General features: G+C 39.8%; 1 protein-coding gene across 1 annotated transcript in view; it reads left to right on the top strand.

Moving 5' to 3' along the window:
- Window positions 1–19,493, top strand: part of LOC122789143 (peptidoglycan recognition protein 1-like) — a 210,022-nt gene extending 190,529 nt beyond the window's left edge. The window contains exon 3 of the mRNA XM_044056373.1: window positions 19,315–19,493. Within this exon, the coding sequence (XP_043912308.1) occupies window positions 19,315–19,493 (179 nt within the window). The remainder of the gene's footprint in view (window positions 1–19,314) is intronic.
- The last annotated feature ends 3,933 nt before the right edge of the window (window positions 19,494–23,426 follow it).

The raw sequence follows: 23,426 nt of genomic DNA, 5'->3' as shown, positions 1-23,426 counted from the left end.
AAAATCAGATCTCTTCACACAAAGGGGTAGAGCCAATTAAATAAACAAAGCAGAACATTCTGAACATTTTTAATAAGGTTGCATCTGCATGAAAGGTTTCTGTGTCTTCAAACATGCCATGTTTTACAACTCCATCTATTGTTCTATCGCCTGCTCCCTCTTGCTGGTGTACATAACAGTCTTCCAAAGACCACTGTGCAAATGATAATGTCTGTGACCAAATCAACTATACAGTTGTGTATGGTGCATGCAGAAATGTCTGATGCACAGTGTGAGTCAACCATGCACTATACAGCATCCCCTACAGTTAACACTGCATGTGCCAAGTTTTATCTTTGTATGCAGTGCATGTCAAGCCCATACTTGTGGAATAGACACCATTGCTTTGCCACTGCAGTTTACCATGCTTGAGCCCATTTGAGGGGGTGCCCTGCTGCTGCTGTCTGCTGGCCACCTTCTCTATAGGATCATAGAATCATAGGAGGTTACTAGGCTAATGGCCCTGGGGCCCTTACAAGCCTAGCCAAGAGTTTATCCCCAAAAAAGAAACCTGTCAGCACCTATCACCCTTGTCAATGAGGGACACAGACTGAAACCCTGGACAAAGTTGTGGTTTCCCATCCACTCATCAAGGTTGCACTTGAGGAGGTACAGTAAGGTACTCTGGTTGACTTGTATGGGAAGTCTATTCCAGAGACAGGGCAGCCTGCTGTCCCTCCAGCAGATTTTGTTGATGTTTCATATTAGATTTAGACCTTTCAAGCGGGTAATGCATGAGGAGTTAGACTTATAGATATGAAGTATCTCTAGTAGGGCAGGGTCTGATATTGCCTTGCAGGTGAGACACAGATCATCTCTTAGCAATCTGTACAATACTGAGTAGAGTGACAGTGATTTGAGCCTGTCTGCATAGGACAGGTCTTGGAGGCCATGGATTCTCTTTGTAAGGTATTCTGTGGCCTTTCCAGTTGGTGCAGGTGTTTGGAGAAGTATATACCAAATGGGGAATTATACTCAATTATTGGCCTAATGAGGGAGAAGTACAGAGAGGTAATAACCTCCTTTTTTTCTGGATGCAATCCCTTTACTTATGAGATGAACCAAGTAAAGGACTTTTCTGACCACTGCCACTACATGATGGTCGAATGTGAGATTGTTGACAACTTGAGTACCCAGGTCTCTCACCACAGGTTGTGCACTTAGGGGGTTGCTGTTGATGTGGTAATCAGTAGGGGCCATATTTTTGCCAAATGGTATGATAATACATTTTTTTCATTTAACTTAAGGCCATGACTTTGGCACCAGTCATTTGTTGCTGTGAGACCCTCTTGCAGTGTGTTAACATCATTTGGGGAGTCAATGACAGCAGCCAGCTTACAGTCATCCACAAACTTGGTCAGCCAAACGCCTTTTGTCTTTGCCTGGACCTCTGAGAAGTAGATGTCAAACAGTAGAGGTCCCAGGATAGATCCCTGGGAACACCACTAGTGACAGATCTGCTGTCAGAGGTGGAGGCACCTATTTTGACCTTGTATGTCCTATCGGTGAGCCAGTTGGACATCCACCTGATGAGACAGGGATTTATGCCAAGCTCTGTTAGCTTTTCAATGATGCCTGAGTGGGGGATTGTGTCAAAGGTCTTGGCCTAGTCAAGAAAAGCTGTATGTACTGACTTTCCCTCATCCAGGGCCTTGGTGACAGTTTCAAAGAAGTGAACCAGGTTCAACAGGCAAGATCTGCCCTTGACGAATCTGAACTGGCTGGGATCAAGTGCTTGGAGATTGTCTATGTCCTTGTTTATGAGATCCAAAATAATAATACAGTTCATGGCTTTACAGATAAGACTTTTCAAGATAATGGGGCAATAGTTTCCAGAGTCACTAGTGGCACCACCTTTGTGCAAGGGGATGACACTGGCAGTTTTCCACTCTGCTGGAATGAAGCCTATACTTAGGCTGTGGTTGTATAGGGTACTCAATGGTGAAGCCAGTTCTTGCTGGAGATGGTGCAGAATACAGCCTGGGATACTATGAGGTCCCATGGATGCTGTGTTCTTTGCCTTGGATATGGCCTTTGACACTTGATCTATGGAGATGTGAGGTGCGTGACAAGTATCGGGAATGTTGAATGAGCCTTTTGGGGGGTGCGGGATGAAGTTTACTCTGAACCTAACTGCTAGCAGGTTGGCTAAGTCAACAGGATCAGTGTAAGTAGTACCGTTAAGTACTAATTCAGAACAAACCTGGGCTTTGCTATGAAGGTTCCTGACGTAACTGAAGAAGGCTTTGTGGTTTCTATTTGTTTCAGAGGCTAGTTTAAATTCATAATTGGATTTGGTTGTTTTCACTAGTGATCTAATTTGCTTGTTGAGGCTGAGGAGGGAGTTTTTCTGATTTGGAATTTGTTCCTTTTTACCCTTGGACAACAGTTTTTTTCTCTTATTGTAAAGCCTGTTGACAGAGGATGACCACCAGACAGGTTTGTATTTCCCTGAGGAGCAAGTTTTAGTTCTGTTGGGTATGGCTGAGCCCATGCAGTTCTACAGGTGCTTGTATACTGCACTGACGTACTGTTCAGCATAGTTGTCTGCATCCTCTGAGGGTGGTTGTGGTATGACGCTACTGATACCTTCCCTTAGGAGGTTGTAGTCAGATTTTGAGAAGTTTTTTAGCTTGGTTACAACTGGGGGGGAGGGATTTGGGTGGGATAGAAACTTCGAATGAGGCAGACCGATGATCTGATCTCACCAGGGAAGATCATACTATGGGAGTGGTGGAGAGGTCACCCATGTTGGTGCGAACCAAGTCTAGAATGTTATCTCTGCTTGGGTAGGATGAGACAAGCTGGTCTAGTGCGTTAGAACTGATGAAGTTGAGGAATCATTGGGTGAGTGCATTAGTGCAGGAATAGTTCACCCAGACTATGGTGAGGTAGTTGAAGTCACCAAGGATCAGGGTGTTATGGGGTACCTTGATGTAGTCAAGTAGGTCCAGGCAGGAGAAGTGGGTGTCCTGAGTCATGGAGGGCAGTCTACAGCTGGTTATAACTTGGATGGGTGTCTTGCCAACTGTCAGTTGTACCTGGAGTAATTCCAGTGCATCATGCTGGCAAACCAGTCTGGAGGTGTGCCTGTCATTAATGAAGATAGAGACTCCACCACCCTTAGTCTTCTCAACCTCATTTTGGGGTCAGAATGTATGGAATGAGGTATAGCCTGGTAAGGCAGGGGTGCTCTCCGCAGTCCTGAACCAAGTTTCCATGACTGCACAAACATAGGCATCTTTCAGTGTAAAGACAACCTCCAATGAGTGCATTTTCAGGTTAAGGCTACTAGCATTAAGCAGAATGACCTTCAGTTTACTTTTTGACAGATCTTTTATGTTGGAACTTTTGTCTTTGGGACATAGCCTAAAAAAGGCACAATGGGGGAGGCAAGAGCCTTGGCCAGGATCTGGAATTCCAGGGGTGACAGGTGGAGGCCATCTCTGGCAAAGCATTGAGGCCTGTCAACCATGTCATCCCAGGAAGACAGATACTGTATCCCCTTGTAAAGACACCAGAAACTAAGCCAACTGTTGAAGCCAATTATTTTTTTGTTGGTATTGTGGTATAATTCTTGGTGAAGGTAGGATGCTGCTTAGGGCTAGGGTCATAGCTGCCTGGGACAAATACTCTGAGAGCTCAATCACGTCTCTCTTCATGTTGACCAGGGAGCTAAGTCTCAAGTCATTCACACCAACATGGACAATGTCAGAGTCATACTTGCACCTGTTCTGGAGAGACTTAAGTGCGTGCGTGATGTGGTGGATTCTGGCACTTGACAGACAACTGACCATGATCTTCTCCTTGTTGACCCTGGTGAGGGGGACATCAGTGTGTCTCACAACTGAGTTGCCAATGACTAGTATGTTTGGTTTATTGTTATACCTTATATGCTGCATTGGTTTATTGTTGTGCCTTATGGACTGTTTCTGAGACACTGGTGTGTTGTCTACTGTAAGTGATGTGTTTGGTGTTGTGTGTGAAATGTTTGTGAGTGGGTTTTGGACGTCTCTCCTGTTTATGTAAGTTTTTATTGAGGACCTCTGCATAGGTGGGTGTATGTTGTGGTTGGCTATGTAATGCAGGTGGTGTGGTGTATATGCTGGCAATCTCATCTTTGTCAGGAGTACTGACTGTGGCATGAGAGAACAGGGATTCCAGATTACTGATGTAGATGCATTTCTGTCAAGTAGAATAATTATGTGCTAGGAGAAGAGGGCTGTCAGTGAACATGAGGCATTTGTTACACTGTCTCGGTATGCCCATGTTGACCAGGCTGGCAGAAGAAAGTGATGGGAATTGTCCAGACATAGTGTTCTGAATACTTGTGGACTTATTGAGAGAGGGTTTTGATAAGGGTTTGTCCACAAGAGTGTAGGCCACAAAAACCTTTTTAAATGTAAAATAAATGGCCTGAAGCACAAGTGATAAAACCAAAACTGAGATGCTTAGAATACCAGATAAATTTAATCAGGGTACTAACAAGCAGTAATAAATGCATCAGAATAAGAGCACTTGAACACTTAAGAGCACACAGCAAAGCAAAATAAAGTAATAAAGTAGGTAGAACACAGTTACTGTAAGAGCAGCTGAATAAAGTGTAAAAGTTTTTTTTTTTGTTAAGTGGACAGGGAGGAAACAGAAGATAATTCAAGATTATTGTCGAATCAGTCACAGCCAGCTAAACAGTTCTGCTACTGAGCACAAATACACAGAAATGTAACTATATCAGTAGTATAAAACAAAAGACAGACCCACCCCAGGCAATTAGATAAACACAAAACTTTACAGAATGTAAAACAACCCCCACTGTGAAACCGGCTGACTTAGAGCTCAAGTGCTGAACTAGCTCTGAGAAACAAACTGCAGAGAGAGCGAGAGAGAGACCACCAATATTCAATCAATATTCATTGAAACAAATAAATAAATGCAGTACAGTTTTGTTAACTATCACTGAAAAAGAACAAGTCAAAAGAGTATACTTATATCAGCTTTGTATATCCAGATGGTTGTAGAATCAGTAACAGCCAGGTAAAATCCTCACTGCTACACACTTCACATAGTTCATGGGAGGGAGATGCATGATTGGTTTTGTCACCATTGCACCAAACAGATGCAGAATCATATCATACAGAATGCAACAAGCAAAAAAACATCTTGGTTCCAGTAGCCCCGTCATGATGAAGACTCATCCCCAGACTCATCCAGGCAGTGAAAACAGATTTTAAGCAGGCTAAACATTTCCTCATTGACTATTTGGATCAGTGACTGAACACTGTTGTAGCTCTGCTCTGCAGCACTCTGTGGATATTAAACTGATTTCACTAGATACATTTCAATTGTTCAGGCCTGCTTCACCATACAAAACATACTTGGGGAGGGCAGCACGTGGAGATGGGTAGGGTAATCATTAAACCTGTTTATAAAATTATCTATGGGGGTATAGGGTGACTTATAGTGAACTTACCTTTTAAGTGCCCATGTGGTATCATGCCATGTAGGAAGTGGCAGTGCAGTGAACTTGGGTGCCAAATGTGAGCATCATGGGCATTACCAGGATTCTGGGCTGAAATGTTGGGGCATTACACACTATCTGGCAGTTGTTGGAATGCTAACCCTTCCTGTTATGGTATCTCTCTCCCCATGGACCAAGTAGGGCCTTAGTAGTCACATGAGTCAAATCTATCACATCAAGCACCTCAGGGAATCATACTAGAATGTAGAAACCATGCATGGTGGTAGCTCAGTGCTGTGATATCTGTGAGAAATGGATTTACTCATACACATAAGCCAGTATAACATTGTGGAACTGATGCAGTGTTCTTGAGGCCAAAGCCCATGAGATACCCAATGATTTCTTAGTTTGTCCCTGAATGTTCCCCATGGAAAGTATATAGAAAACTGTAGGAAGGAATAGGAAGGCTACACTTTACCCAGTTCCAGTTTGTGGTCCAAACAACTTCATCAAAGACCTGATTATGTCCTGTCCACATGAAACTGGTTGAGATCTTCCTGCTCCCCAAAACTGGAATGTGTTAGCTGTTGCCAGTAACGTCCTTGTCTTGGGCACTGAGTGCCACCAAGTGCAGAGGATTGTGGTACAGCTGCAACAAGCATTTCAAAGCATGAAATTATGAAACTCACAGCAAGAGAAAACATATTTACCAACTGAAAAGTGACTAGAAATGGTAGTACTTGCCTTCTTATAACCTATACATGCAGCATGCACTTACACAGCAATCTGCAGCTCTGACTCTCAGAAGTGGGAAGCCACTCCATAGCATCAGCACAGCTTTTGAATTTATCACTTAATTCTTACCATGTACTCATTTACATACGGCTTGCTCTGTAATTTTTCGAGGCTTGCATACCTGTGCAACAGTATTCTACGAACTGCAGTGCATTTGTTTGTATCTGCAACTTGAGCACATAGATGTTCTACCATTGTGTAAATCACTGTGAATAGCACCCTGTATTACCACACAATCTGCAATGTTGCAACTGAGGCTTTCAGTTAAAGAAAAATTAATACTACTCACAGATTCTGAGTAACTTCAGATTTGGTATGATGTTGTCATTACAAACACTTACATCAGATACTAAATACTTAATACTAATTTTCTGTGGCAGTGAAAATAAAATATTTTCTGATATGAACAGTAACATAATATAACATTTTCCCACCAATTCTGGCTTACTTGAAATGTTATCTCATTGAAATAGTATTAAAAGATTTCTAAATATCAAATGCTTTTATAATTTACACAATAAACTCTGAACCTGTTTGCTTTCTGAAAAAATAAAAACACTGAAAATGTAATATCAGGTATTATTTACTGACTATTATCACCCCTCCCCACAAAAGTATGTAATTTGCGAGTAACAGGCTAAAAATATGAGGCAAAATATTCAGGAGGATACAAATCCGTGTGAATCAGTAACTCAAATTCTGTTAAAGCACTCCCCCACATGCTTACACAGTACTTAGCATAACCATGTTTTCTTTTATGTCGGGGAAGTAACACACAGTGGGTGGGCTAAAGGGTCCAGCAATATAGCAGAGGTGACCTCTTGATGGTGTATGGGATCCCTTCTTTGTTACATGTTGACCATACAGATGCTTCATGTAGCACAAATGTTGTGAAGTGGGGCTGCAGTGGGACCAGAACCCAAGCTGAATTCTTGGTTAGAATCTTTAACACTGGCTATAAGGTACAATACTTCTTGTCATGTGTCAAACTCTCCTCAGTGATGGATTTCTGGCATTTAATTGCTCCAAGTGTTTTGGTTTCTAATACCATGACAGGAATGGATCCTATTCATAAGTCAGGGAATGATTAGAGTTCATGAAATTAGTACTGTTTCAGTCGTTGATGTTAACTAAGTGTTCTTCTCATTAACTGAAAATATGCCCAGAACCGACGCTTTCTATAATTCATAAGGGGTTACATATATTGGTAGCATATTTAAATACAATTGTAAATTATTTTTTTTTATTAGACCTATTGTACCTACTAGTATTGGAATTGTTTAGGTATATTTCTTCCACATTGCCCTTGCTTTTGATTGCAAATCCTGGTATTTTCTGACTTTCTGTCTCTCTGTATGTAATCAGGGGTATAGAAATTTCAATGATCAATGCTACTTTTGCCTTTTTTCATGGATTACTATATCTGGTTTTCTTGCATCTATATTTTATACTGCTGGTAATGGATGATACAGTCTGATATAAAATTCATCATTCTCTATAAAGCTTTGTGGTTTATGTTTCCAGTGCTTCTCAGCTACTTATATATTGTAGTGTTTGCACAATCCCCAGTTGCAGCAGTCTTGCCACATTATTGTATCTTTCTGTATACAGGCCTTCTGCCATAAGTGTATCTCTCCCAGCAACAAGATGTGCAACTGTTTCCAGTTCTGTTTTATAGAACCTGCATTCTTCTGTTTCTCCAACATTTTCAGTGGACTTTGTAAACCAGCGTGTATGTAATCTACTATCCTGGGTCACCATTGCGTCAAATCTTGGTCAGCATGAGGTTGTTCTAGAAGATCTCTATACTTGCCACTATATTTTTTCCATCTAGTCTGATCATTTTTCCCCATGTCATGATCCAGCAGCTTCACAGGAAGCACAGAAGGCATTTTATGGGAGCAGTAATAACAGAAAACATAATAACACTGCTAAGGACAATGTTTGCAAGAAATGCCTTGCCTGAAAAAAAAAAACATTGGTAATGATCCACAGTTCAAGTCAGATAAATGTGAGGTGTATGTGATGTAAAATGGTACTACAGCAGTTTACATTAACAATTAAGCTGTAGCCACTTAGGAAGTAGAGAATTTGTAAAAACATTAAAAATGGAAACATTTCTTTTTGCATGTCATAACAGCAGACTTGCAGACACTAATACTTATACCAGCCATCGTATATCAAGTAGTACATCGTTAAGTGAACCCCCTAAAAAGAAGAGCAAGAAAATGTCTTCAAGTTTACTAGAAAAATGCACATTTTTTCCTAACTCCAACCCTACATAAACTGTCATTTGAGCTACTGTAATATTACAGAGCTCATCTCCATATATAATTATACAAATGATTTTCAGTTTGTACCTCTCAGTCTGATAGCAGCCAGATTAGCAAATAGTTATTGTATATATCGCTATCTATATATCTATCTCTATATCTATATCTATATATATCTATCTATATATATATAGAGAGAGAGAGATACAGAGATAGATATTATGTTAGCTACAAACCGACAATGAACTCTTCCTAATCTGTAGCAAAGACCTATAATGGCTCTTTGCTGCAGTTCATTACAATGACTGTCATTTTAGAAGCCACAAGATCATGGTTGATTCATTGATTACCACTGTTGTTTTCAGGAGACAATCACCATCACGTGCACCTGGGACAGTCTCTCCTTCCCACTTTCTTTACAGCTCTAACAATGCTAATCTTCAATGATTCATTGGAATGATTCAATATAATAATAATAATAATAATATAATAATAATATAATAATATAATAATAATCAAACTCAGGGCCTAAAACAAGTCATTCAAGAGTTTATGTGAATTGCTTCCCAGATGCAGATAAGATATTTTATACCATAAATCTAAATAAATCTTAAAATACATCAAAACCTTGGCTCCCCTTATATATTTTGGCAATGAGTTCCATAGACTAATAGCTCTATACTGGAAAAATGTCACCTTCAATTTAGATCTAGCTATAGGCAGTTCAATCAAAACACTGTTATTCCTGATATTAATTCTATGATCTCAAAAATGAATATCCACTGTAGCAGCAAATAAGTAATCTTTTAAATACTTGAATATCAAAATTAAATCAGACCTCATCATTCTATAAGCCACTGAATAGAGAAATACATTTTCATGTCTCTTATTATATGATAAATTAACAAATCCAGCTACTTGCCTGGTGAAAATCTTTTGTATAATCTCCTTAGCCGTCAGATACTTAGGACACAAAAAGAGACACTACATTCTATGAGTGGGCATATGCCAACTGTATACAGTTTTACTACTACATTCCTAACCCTAGTTGAGAAGCAACAAAGTCTATTCTTTATTAAATCATAACATTTCCTAACCACATTATTAATATGCTCCTCAAATGAAAAGGAAGAGCCCACCATAATACCTTGGTCTTTAACCTTGGTAGAAGTATGACAAACATGATGAGACAAGCACATGGTTAATAATGGCTGTTGGGCCCACAGTCCAAGTTTGTACATTTATCTGTACTGAATTTTATATATTTCAACTGTACATAATCAACATATCAAGATATTAACTTATTTTAACAGAAATTTACATGCCACATGATGCGTTGTGAAACCAAATATGTAAAACGAGCCACCTAAAAGACAGTGTAAACATATGAAAGACAGTCCATTGAAATGCTGCATCATTGGTTAGAAAATGCTGACCAGAGACTTCAAAACAGAAATGACAAATGGGGCAAATTATTTCAAGGACTGTGCCTCAGAGCTACACAGTTGGTGTAAGGCATGCTGTCTAGAGAAGTCATATAGCTGGTTAAGAATGTTTGACATGTGTGGCCTACAGCCTATTATTAGACAGTTGCATGTAGAATAATCACATGATATGGAAGATAATACCACAGAAGTAATGATCACCACCTATCCTGTAGTGACAAACCCCTCGATTCTAACACCCAGATGTGTGAATTAAATCAGGAATAACAGTGTTTTGATTGAACTGCCTATAGCTAGATCTAAATTGAAGGTGACATTTTTCCAGTATAGAGCTATTAGTCTATGGAACTCATTGGCAAACTATATAAGGGAAGCCAAGGATTTTAATTAAAGTAGGTTGGCTGAAAATCCAATGAGACATTTGACCAGTGTGTGGAGAATAGTAAAAGTCAGGCAACAGCAGTGATTAATGATGATGACGGCACCACAATATCCCATTGAAGCTCTCAGACGAAACGGCCTAACCTCGTCAACGGATTTAGACATGGCAAAGGGTCATTCACCCAGTCATAAAAGATATCCTAGGACACACCTTTCTAATTATATTTTTTATTTGTTTTGTCTACTGGGAAAATCCAACTGGGTGCAATGCCCATTTTCAGTCAAGGCCCGGGAGAAAAGATTCAAGAAACAGTAAACATACGATATAAGAAAGTTTAAACACGGTCTAAAGAAATGTGTACCAAAATGCTGAAAGTCATTAAAATTGAGTCACCAGGAAATACACCATGAAGATATTAAGTGTAGTAAATTCTAAGAAGTTATATTGTTGCTTATTACAGAGAATCACTGAGGCAAGAAACCGTCAGTGTAAATGTAATATTACTAAGCAATAGTACTAAAATTTGGTAGCTAAAGTTATGTTATATGCATCTATAATGATGCTGATTTGAAAGTTAATAAAAGAACAGAAGCGCCTATGTTCTCATTGGAGGAGTGCAACAGAGTCACTTCAGAAAGAAATAAAGAGACAGTTGGGAAGAAATGGTTAGTAGTTAAGAGGAGGAAATCATGAGTAATTTAATATTTTTAACCTGTAGATTCAGAACATTTGAAAATGCTTGCATGATTTAGCTCTAGTCTGAAGTTATTCTTAAAGGTAAGGATATTGTTTATTTGTCTAACTGTGAAGGGAATGATGTTCCATAGTTTAGCTATGCTTAATGAGGAAAAGGAGTCTCTATGTGAGGTGGGAGGCTTTTAGGTATTGGTCCTTATACTGAAAGTTTTATTTGGATTTGTATTATTTTATTGTATTGCTGATAGCATAACAGCAAGCACAAAGTGAACTCAGAAAGAAAATTGGGGCCAGTCAAGTGGAACTAATGAATAGTGATTTTTACCTGACAATGTAAACAGGTTTGCTGGAAAGTGCTGCCATCTACTCTTTGAATGTGTCTCACAGAGTAGATTCCCTATGTACATAGGGCTGTATACAATATTTATAGAGCACCCAGGCAGAATAGCATAAAACATTGCTGTGCATGTTTAGGTGCTGGTTGACATGTATATCCCACAAACAGAAGGGAGAGAAATGCATAGACTTCTTATGCCTCTGTGCATCAGAGTACACGTGTCTGTTATCATTCTTGCTAGAGGGACCTTTCAGAGACAAACAGAGAACACATTAGTATACCACAGGAGTTGGCCTGCAGCATGCTGAGCTTCCAATGTGGATGAGTATATCTGTTTCCCAGCACACCAAGGGAGAGGGAGTCACCACTATGATAAATTATTTCCCTAACATTGCTTGCTTCCCCAAAGTGCAGTGTGCTATAGCTTGTACACATGTGGCAATAACGGTCACACCTGGAGTCCATGAACAGTGCCATATTAGTAGGAAAGACTGATGTTACATCTATTGCCAGGTAATGTGCAACAGATAGGTATTAATAACCATGGCCCATTAGCAGTGCCCATGATTCCCACATTTGCCATATAAATCATTTTAACCAGGACCACCTAGTCACTTGCTGCAGGCACTGGGGTAAGCAGATGCATATACACACACACACACACACACACATATATATATATATATATATATATATATATATATATATATATATATATATATATATTGAGCCACAGACAACTGTTGGACAAACCAGTAGCATCACAGAACATATGTCTGGCTGCTGAAGGCATGGTTCCACTGTCTGAAAATACCAAGAAGCTCTGCAGTATTTCTCTACCACCACTTGCAAGATGTTTGTAGCATGCTGAATGCTGCATAACATGATTAATAGAAAACATGCAGACTAGATCTATCACAGCCAGCTCACCAACATCACCCATTAACAGCAGTGAGGCTGAGATACAGCAATTAGCAGCTACACCAGTCTCCTCCCAGACAGAGACAGACGCAGTACGCCAAATTGCAGATGAAGCAAAAGCATCTAGTGCAAGCCTATGGGTCCATGACGAGCATAAAGAGACAGTGTAGTGTCAGACAGACCAAACATAATGCATGCAGTGTTAGTTATAAGCTTGTTAATAGCTAAGCTGGGCAACACGGTAAACTCATGCTATGTAACAGACATCCTCACATGCACTACACAGGAGGGAGGGTGCAATGTGTCACAGACATCATGTGTACAGGTGTTAATGGACACAATGACAATGACATGCGACTGATACCACAACACGGGTGGGGAAAATGTCACCAAAGACAGAGTCAGAGGTCTTGTGGCAACATGTATGTCATACATAGTATCCTGTAGTGACAGGGATTAGGTGGTGCTACAGGACTGCATTTGGGAGGTGGTACCACTACATGGCCATGATTAAAGGTCACTGAGCAGGAGTACAGACCACCTATGTCAAGAATGTTTGGCAATCAAAGGAATGGGATCAGTACAGGCTCCACTGGCAAGGTATACTGCCCTTGGACTCCTTGGTCTCACTAAGGCATCAGTGATAGGTGACACCCTCACAGAACTCAAACTCCAGTCATCTTCATGTCAGCATGGGTAGCAGCATACTGTTCCTGGATGACAGCCATGATTGAGTTCCAGCACTGTCTACATATCACAGGTCAGCTGCAACATGTCATAGCACCAGGATCCCCTGCTAGTCTGCTGAATGAGGGAGAGACCCACTTCAGATGCAGCATGTTCCTCTGCTGCTGCAGACACAGAATAGTAACAGTGCTGGTACTCCTGATTACTGAGGAGGCCCCCAAACAAGGATGGGGTGTATTTATGTGAACAATGAGTGGAAGACCACAAAGAAGAGAGACAGACACTGCCTGTGTATCCTCTGAGTGTAACTCAGTGTATGTGTCTCAAGATCTTTAACATTCCTTGCATAGACGCTGTCACCAGCTTGCTCTCCTGACCTTCCTCGTACATACGTAGCTGTAGTACTGGTCTAGCCTGTGTCTATAAAATAAAACACAACATGGAACAAGCGAGAATTTGAATACCCATGTTACATGTGAGGACACACGCTATATATTGCAAACAATGGTGCATATTATGCAGGTATGGAACCCTCATAACTCTGCTGCCATTTATGTGCACCTGCACATATAATGCATCTATAACAAACATATGCAGTCTTATTTGTAGCCTACCAACACACACAGTGCACAGCTATATACACACACATGCAATAGAGTTATTAATTAGTGCATTTCCCTCAGTGACACATGAATGATGGCCATTCTTTGGTTCTGTGTACACTCCTTCAGGAATGATACTTATGCCTTCATAGCTCCACACATTCACTTAGAACTCTTCCTCATCAGTTAGGCTTGCAGTAAGAGGTGGCTACTCCTTCAGCAGCTGACCTGTCTTCTGCTATGCTGCATGCCTTTTTGCAAGCCTGCTTGATCATGTTTGTGGCATGCATTCAACAATGCCCACTGGCAACACTGATGTCATAGCCCTCTGTCTCCCAGACATGTTCCATCAATGGCTGGAGAGTGCATCCTTTCCCTAACAGGTGGGATCCATAGGTTCAGAGTGCCTACAGTAAGATGTGATTCTGAGCCTGCCTTAAGCTGCCCATCCTCTGCTGAGCACCCTCCCTGGAGGACATGAGGACACCTATAGGAACAAGAGACATAATTGTAGCTAAGTGACTGCTGGAGATAGTAGGCTTCCAGGTACAAGCAGTGGGTTGCCATAGGTATACACAACAGTAAAGGTTTTAACAGGGACTGGAACACAGTTGGTACCACATATATGCTATGTTATGCTATGCTATTTACAATTGGGAACACTTCAATAATACCATTGGCTAGTGATACATATAGATATGAAGATGCTTACAGATGGGGTGTTTGCCATACAGAAGCCCACAAGGATATAGAGGTGAAAGATGGGCTTTAGTGACAGCATGGATAGTAGGCAATTATGATGTGAGATGTGACAGTGGGCTCCTGTGGTATGACGCTGGAGTTACACAAAGGCTCATGACAGATGATCCCACATCATAAGCTTACAGCACATATCTGTAGGACAAAGAGTATACTGCAGAGACTGGCAGTTCTCATAGTGGGTTGGGCTATCTTTCTTTACCTACAGTGTACTGTACATATGGGATATGCACAGGTACAAGATGCAGAATTTACTTATGATTTTTTTCAAAGGCAGGGCTAACATGTGCATCACTCCAGAGATATACCTCTTAATAGTTTGAGAGCTGTACCTTCTGAGAACTTTGCTTCTCTGCTGCTAGAAACTAGCTTTAAAATGCTGTACTACTATAACTGGTACTCTTTTATTTTTGATATGCAATTTGGCATTTAAGATGGTGGAACATCTACTTAAACTACAAATAAACAGCAGTTTACTTGGCATGTACTCAAATGAGGTTATGCTCCACATATGTCCATGAATCTGCATATTTTGATGAAGCACACAGCTGACATACAGTAAACTCTCAGTTAACCAGAACTCAAGCAACTGGCACTCTCAAGCAAAAAAATTCGAAGAAATACAGTACAATTTTTATATGTTGCACTTTCTGTCCCCCCTCCCACCCGCAGAAACATACCTTACATTTTTAAGAGTTTTAGAGTTTTAAAAAAGTAAGATAAGAATAAAGTTCCTCTCTTTCCAACCTGAGAACAAGTCAAACCAAACAACTAGTATAGGTACAGTACTAGTCAGGCCTATTTTTAATAGTAACTCTCAAGCAATCGGTAATACAGTTATCCAGTATCTACCAGTCCGCATGTTTGCCAGTTAACTGAGTTTACTGTAATACACTGAAAAGGTCCACAGTATAACACTAATACACAATGAGTGAGGGCATATTTAATCTGCCTGCATATGTACACTCACTGTGCTTTGCAGCAGAATTCACATTTGTGTCAGGAGTTGTAGGCCTCCATTTTGTTTTACAGAATATTTGTAGTAATGGTTGCCAATGGTAATGCTCCTCAGAAATTGTCTGCCTAATGGGCTAAAGAAAATAAGACTGTGCTCTGTCTATTGCATAGTCTGTTCAGTGTGCAGCTGCTGGGAATCTATCAGCATCAGTTTCACACGGCAGAGATCTGCTTGGACCATTCAGAGGTACTGAGTGAGGCCACTGGCATCCCAGTATTGGTGAGCAATGTGTCACGTGTACAATGACGTGCAGTGCCACAACACTGAAACTGCCCAGCTGTGAGAAGCAGAGGATAGGCAGGAAAGGCCTGAATGATATAGCAAGTATCTGCAGTTGCTACTTTGTTAAATTATAATTTAATTTTTTTTCCTGGCATTCAGAGCAATGTTTTTAATAAAGATGGATATAGACAAGGCTGTATCAGGTGGACTACTGTGGGGGATTGTCTCTGTGCTCGGCCTGTTGCTTGTCTATCTGTCATGGCATTTTTACATACCATGGGGTACTGCAAAGCTGTTCAGTTCTGAGGCTGTGGGCAGTGTGTCAGGCATTTGATATCGCACACAAAGATGTGGAGTTGTAGGTTACTTGTGAAGCTGCAGGCATATTTTCAGGATTCTGCTAACTTGTACATATCTGTTGGAGTGTAAAATTGTACTGATGTCTGTATCTTACCTATATCTGTGTGTGAAGGCTATTTTATTCCTTGTTTTCTTCAGCAGAGTGGGAAGGTAGTTATGTTGTTGCCATGAGGGGCACCTGAGAGTTGCAGCACTGTACTTAGTTTGTGAATTTCCTACTCACTTGCACTGTATTACTAACTGCACCATTTGCAGGACATTGTAATGTTATCCTTCCTGTTATGTCTCTCTTGTGCAGGTCCTGATACAGATGTGCTACAGAAGTACAGGAGTGTCAGTCTTGTGTGGACCTTTGCCCTTGTGGCTGTTCAGAGGTCTGTAATGCCTCATTGGGGTGGGAGTGGGGAATCTGACCTCTTTCAGACAGGAAGCCTGGCTTAATCACCTGCTGCAGCTCAGCCATTAATGTAGCAGGAGATGTGTAAGGCAGTTGACAGTGCGGTACTCCACTGGATAGAATATATATATATATAGATATATAATACATAGATGCCCCTCCTGAGCGTATCTTTACCCTTCTCATCATCCTTTCCCTCTATCTCTCTTTTTCCTTTCTCTGTCTCACTCTCTCTCTACATATAAAGCATATCTATGTCCACAAAAAAGTGTCCTGCCTTGCCACACCTGCTTTTTCTTTTTGTTTCTCTTCTGTGTGTTCCTCTGCTTGCTATATTCCCTCATTCCCCCACTTCATACTGACCTATACTGCCCTTTTATTCCCTTTCATAGAGCCAATAACTGTCCAGGTGACTGGACATCTGGCAGCAGCTGTTTGTAATGTGCTGCAAGCTAGAACTATCTGGTGTTTGCTGTTAGCCTGTTCTACTAAATGCTGACTGTCAGTACTTTGAAATCCATGCCAGCCACAGAGTGGCTACAATCTTGCTTCACACCTTACTTCTTTCTCTGCTCTGATTTGGTTGTCTGACTTTTAATCCTTGCTCTGATTTTGACACACAGCACAGCTAGTTGTTTAGTTACACAGATTGTAGCCATTTGTATATTCATGTCTTGTTTACACTCCGGTGTTTCTCCATTAAGTTGAACAAATCTCCTCAGCAGTGTGGTACATATTTATGAATCCTGACCTTTGTAGTGGGATACAGCAAGTCATGTTTGCAGTAAGGGTCCAGACAGAAAAATAATCACGGCTATCCCAAGACACCTCTTGGTGCAGGGAACTTTTGAATGCTGTGCTCTAACCTATGATCAATTCAATATACTCAGCCAAAAACAGGATAAATAGGTTAGAAGCTGAACATTCTAATGTCATAAAATAAATAAATGAGTTGCAGTATAAGTGGCCACTGATTGACCTAGGGAAAATTAGCAACTACAGAAATCGATAAGTTTACTCCGCTTGAACAGATTAGTTAGCTGATCAGTGTCAAGTAATCCACTCACATTATAAGTATTTAGTAAGAAAAATAGTTGGAGCTGCTTCACTCAATCTAACCACAGCAAATTAAAATGTTAAATAAAACTAGTTGACAATGTACAGACAGAAAACACGACATTTTAAGCTTAAACAGTTGCATAAGCCTATAAAATTATGAGCAACAAGATTGTAGGATACAGAAATATTATAATATATACAGTATTAATCATCCAGTAGGGAAAATACACATATTGGTAGGTTAAACAACTGTGGTGGTGGTGCTGTGGTAGCGTTGTCGCCTCATAGCAAGACGTTGTCCCGTTCGATTCTCAGCTAGAGCGTCTTCTGTGTGGAGGCATACGTGAATGGGGCGTGCCTTCGCTGAAGGTTGTGTGTCAGGGCTGGTAACCTGGTACGTAAAAATCCACTCCCAATCATTAGCGGACCGGAGTTCTGCTGTGGCGACCCCTAGTCGGGAAAAGCCAAAAGACAAAAAAAAAATGCAACATCCTGAATTTGTAAATGAAATGCACGACCATAATAATAGTAGATGCACCTAACCTGAACATAAGACAAAAAATATAAAATAATACTATTTCTGGTACAGCATCTAACAGCAGATGTAGGACCTAGAGACTTTAGAATATTATGAATCAGTGAATCTGTACAACCACAAACAGCAAATAGCAATTAATATAAACATGGGACAATAAACTGTAAAATGCAAATACAGATAGAGTGAATTAGATAAAACAAACTGATTTTGTGTTATTGTGTATACAGTGCCACTGTGACATTCCCATATTTTGAAAATAAGAAGTGCTATAAATAATACTGAATTCCCTCTCTGAATCACTTTGTCACAAGAGGATACCAATTCCTCTCAATAAGTAAATAAAATAATAAACATTTTTATATAGCTGGCTTTGAGACAACAGTTTTATAGCCAGTTTCTGTTCTCTACAAGTCAAGAACTGTGGTCAAAATAGCTACAATCCCTGGTTCTTGCATCATTTTCCCAACTCTCCAAGGATGCCGGGAGTTATGAGGGGTGGAATGGCCCAAAAGAAGATGGAGACTTGATGGCTGCTAGAAAGCAGGTGGGAAAACCGCAAAAAGTATTAAAAAAAACCATGGTTAAATGTTGAAAATAGTGTGAGAGAAATTTATGTTGTCTCTTAGTGCCCCACTTTTCTTCTAGTGTGGTAAAATCAAGACACATCACACTTTACATTTTCTTAGAGTATCCTCTGACAATCATGCCTCTGGACCCCCATTCCCCTTCCCAGTTTTGATGTAAATGGCCAAGGTAAGTATGACAGTGCCTTAGTCACTAAACTTTCTGTCTTACAGTTCCAGGGTTTAAGGGAGACTGATGCCCTCTGTTTAGTGCTCCTGTGCCTGTGCGGATTTTCTGTGAGTTTCTTCTCACATCCAAGAAACATGCTTGTTAAATGGCTACTCTAAACTCCCCACATTTATTGTTATATTAAATTTACTTATGCACTTGTGGCCCTAATCATGGTTGAAAAGAGTCTGAAAAGGACTCCTTTACTTGCCTGGCTAACAAATGAATAAAACTGAAATAAATACATAAAATAGTTGCTACAATCAAACAACTCCAATTCTTGAAAATGTCCCTTCAAGCCTTAGCACAAGCCTGGATAAATTCATCACTACCTTATGTCTCCTAGCTGGGTCTCTTTTATGACAGCATCCTCCACAAGAGCTGGTTTGTTCAATGACACCTATTGTGAGAATATGTTTGTTGTTTTCTTCCCTTTACTTCAGTTTTCTCCCACAGAAAGTAAGGTTGAACTAAATGCTGATGATGAAAGACTAAATGTGATCGTAACTAATTTATTTTCTGTTTTTGTAACAGATATAGAACCATCCATGGCTGCCCAAAACGCTGCCAAGAGCCTCATTGGCTGTGCTCGATCCAAAAATAAGCTGCAATCAGATTATGTTCTGAAGGGTCACAGAGACACAAAAACTACACTATGTCCTGGAGATAAACTGTACAGAATCATTCAAAGTTGGCCAAACTATAAAGCTTAAACGTGGTCTGGGAAGACCCAGCTCAGCTTTTTTATCTTTGCTACCTATTTTATACATAGTTTTGAGCTAACTGCTTTACATACAATGATATATTCCAGTAGCACTGGCTTCTTTATTACTTTTATATTTTGCTTTAAAAAAAGTTACATAGTGTAAGAAGTAGAAAAAACACAGGCTGGATGTTGTGGCATGACAGTGTACCTATAAGACAAGTTTTATGATAAAAATCCAAATTTAGCAAATATTCTGTGCTATTTGGGTTTAGTTTTGTATGCCTTTTCGGTAAAGCTCATTTATATTGTGAAATCAGATAAGGGCAAATTTCAAATACCAGTTAAGTACTGGAACTGGAAGGATTGTAACATAACAAGGTACTATCGTAACATAACAGGGTACTTTTGGATCTGGGAAGGATTTCAGGATGTTCATTAATTTCCTAAGAAGTTATGCATGTCCAGTCATGTGTCATAGTGTTGTGGAATATGTTAGCATTTAGTCCTAAATGAGGCTGAGGACCACATTTCACTAGTCTCCCAGAGGGTGGGCAAATGCCTTGTTGACTCCATGTTTCACTGACCAGAATCTGCAGTTGCTGAGATTTAGTTCAGTGTTTCAGAGTTAAAAAGTGCCAAGGTAGAATTTTCTTGTATCTTCTTCACTCCATTAGTGTCATAGCATAGAAAAGGGAATCAAATTGTATGACAGTGAGGAGGCTTATGGGAGGAGGGGTCTGTGAAGTTTACAGCTTCTGTGATATTTTAACATTGCAGAGCATTTCTTTTCAATGACATTTCTTCTTAATGCTGAATCTTGTTTGTGTTTGGAAATAAAGCTAAACTGCACCATCTATCCTCAAAATCACCATCATCATTGTTGTTGTTTTGGTGTGTTTTTTAATCATATTTCCCAAATGAACCAGCAATCATCTGACAATTACTAGGGATGTAAATCATATTTTCTAGTGAACATTTACAGAGTCTGCAGTCTGCGTACAGTAGACAGTACAAGACTAATGCACTTCTTGATAGTGAGGAAGCTCTACATGGTAACGTTTGTATTTATTGAAGTGATGTACAGCTTTTATAATTTCCTCACAGCTCCTTGTTTTTTTTTACAAGTATTGGGCAGCAATAAGTTAACTAATCCTCACAGCTCTAGTGCCCAGAGTTCAGTCCTGGTTTAAGTCACTGTCTGTATGACGTGTACACATTCTCCCCATGTCTGTTAATCCTGGTTTAAGTCACTGTCTGTCTGAAGTGAACAAATTCTCCTCATGTCTGGGTAAGGGACTCCTGGTACTCCAGTCTCTTCTCACACCTGAGAATTTTGCTGGTTGATATAACTTCTCTAAAGTGTAGCTACATATTGTATTTACTCTTGACCCTGTGACCAGGATCATGGCTGAAAAGGGTCCAGAGTAAATTTGCTTACCTGGTTAAAATAGATAAGTAAATGTAAGCATACATCCTCAGAGTTGTATAGAAGTGCTTCCACTCAATTAGTCACAGTGCTACCTGTTTGGATCCACAGAGCTTAATGTAAAAATTATGCCTGATTATGAAGGAGACATCTGTTAAATACAGAAGCTGTTAGTGTTATCTTGCACATTCATATGATATCTTATTGGTGATGTTATTGAACAGGGGTAATGACATGTGGATGCCATTCCCAGTGCATCTTGGTCATATTACAGCACAGATTCTCAGAGCTGGGCTGTGCCACATGGTTGTTACACACTCTGCAGGATATGATGCCATCAGGAATGTAATTATTAATATTTTAGAATTAGCAAAGATAGAGACATCCTGCAATAAACCAATAAGTGTTTATCTCATTGGCTGAACACTGTGTGTGTGCATGTGTGTGCATACATGCATGTATGTTCATGTGCATTTGTATGTGCTATGTGATGGGTGAGTACATCTGTGGATGTGTACACACACACACACACACATATATATATATATATATATATATATATATATATATATATATATATGTATATATATACACATACAGTGTGTGTGTGTGTGTGTGTGTGTGTGTGTGTGTGTTTGTGTGTGTATCGTATGGTTTAACTAATAATGAATGTTCAGAATCATCATTATGCTCACACTAGGGTACTGTTTAAGAACTGTAAGCCAGCTACTGTGGCCTTTCACATATAGTTTTATGAATCAATTTATTATCATTGCTATATCATAAAATATAGCTATTGTATAGTTGTACAGTTCCATTTGCCTGATATGCTAACACACAACTTTTAAACATAGTATTTGTACATTTGTTTTATGCATCTTCTAGCTTCATAGGTATAACTAAAGGGAAGCACCCATTCTAAACTACTTTATTTGCATTTATACCTTAATTCCAAAGGCAAAACTTAAATCGTGCCTTAAACCACAGAAATTATATTTGCATGAGTCAGAAGAAAATCATATCAAGAATAACATCAGAAAACTGGCTCAAAACTTGAAAAATACTTTTAGGTCTACTAAAGCAGCCTATGAACTCAGGTTCACATCTGAAGCTAAGGATAGTTACAAATCCTTTTTTAGCCACATTAGGAAACAAAGAAATAACACCCAGCAGTGCTGTTAAATTATTTGTAATGGCACCACGTATTCTGATGCAGTAGACATTGTCAATATACTAGCAAATAAATTCAGTGTGAATTTTGCACCAGAGATATCTTAGCAAATATCACTTATCAATGAATCTCTTAGACTGACCGTCATCACTAAAGAGCATGTATTGAAGGTGTTCTCCATTCCCCAAGACTAATAATATTTCCTCCATGAGACCTGACTGCTTAATAAACACTACTAAACAAGCCCTGGCAGAGCAACTCCTTAAACTATTTAACCTGAGTCTAGTAGTTACTCACTTTATCCCTGAGGTTTGGTGCACAGTGGTAGTGATGACACTACACGAGTGTGGCTACACCACTGACCACAGGTATTATAGGCCCATCAGCCTGACAAGTCGTACTTGCAAAGCCAGAAAATATATTATAACTGGCCTGATAAACTATGATATCAAAATTATCATCAGGCTTGACCCACAGCAGATTGGCTTTGTCAAGAATAGATACTGTCTAATGAATCTGGTTAACTTCCTCAAAAGGATTACATAGGTTGCTGACAGTGGCACACTGTTCACCCAGTGTCCAAGGCATTTGACACCATTCCTATGCTATGATAGTAAGCTTAATACATTACAAACAGATCCCTGTGCAGTGAGTTAGACAGCAAGATGACCAAAAGATAGAACCCACATGGTGAGGGTAGCAGGTCCCTTATCAGTGAGTATAAAAGTGACTAGTGGTGGTTGACAAAGCACAGTGCTGGGACCTCTTTTGTTTAACATTTACTTTTCTGATCACCATACCATGAACCAAGACCTCTGGCTAATCAAGACTGCAGATGACTATAAAATGTGAGTCATTGTCAAATTCTCCTCTCATGCCAAAACCCTTCAGCAAGAACTTACATAGGATCATAGGATCATAGGAGATTACTAGATTATCAACCAGGAGGTCATTTAAGCATAGTTGTTTCATCCCAATGTAATTTATTTATTTATTTTACATTTGTTTACTGGGAAAGTCTGACTGGACACAGGTCATTTTTCAGCGGAGGCCCGAAGAGAAAAGCTCCAAGAGTAACAAATACATGCAATAGAGAAACAAATACAGCCAAGTGAGAAGCAAATACATACAAGATAGTGGTTTCAGACACAATAAGTAGAGCCAAAGTTGTTGTTGTTGTTGGTCTTTCGGCATTTCCCGGTTAGAGGTCGCCACAGCGGAACTCCGGTCCGCTAATGATTGGCAGTAGATTTTCACAAACGCCGATGTGCCAGCTCGACGTTCAACCTTCAATGAAGGAATGCCCATTTAGGAATTTACATAAACAATAGCTGTTTACATTT

Source organism: Protopterus annectens, chromosome 14.part0 (genome assembly GCF_019279795.1).
Source record: "Protopterus annectens isolate FY-2018-M chromosome 14.part0, PAN1.0, whole genome shotgun sequence".
Lineage (NCBI taxonomy): Eukaryota > Metazoa > Chordata > Ceratodontiformes > Protopteridae > Protopterus > Protopterus annectens.
This window is presented reverse-complemented; position numbering and strand designations above follow the sequence as displayed.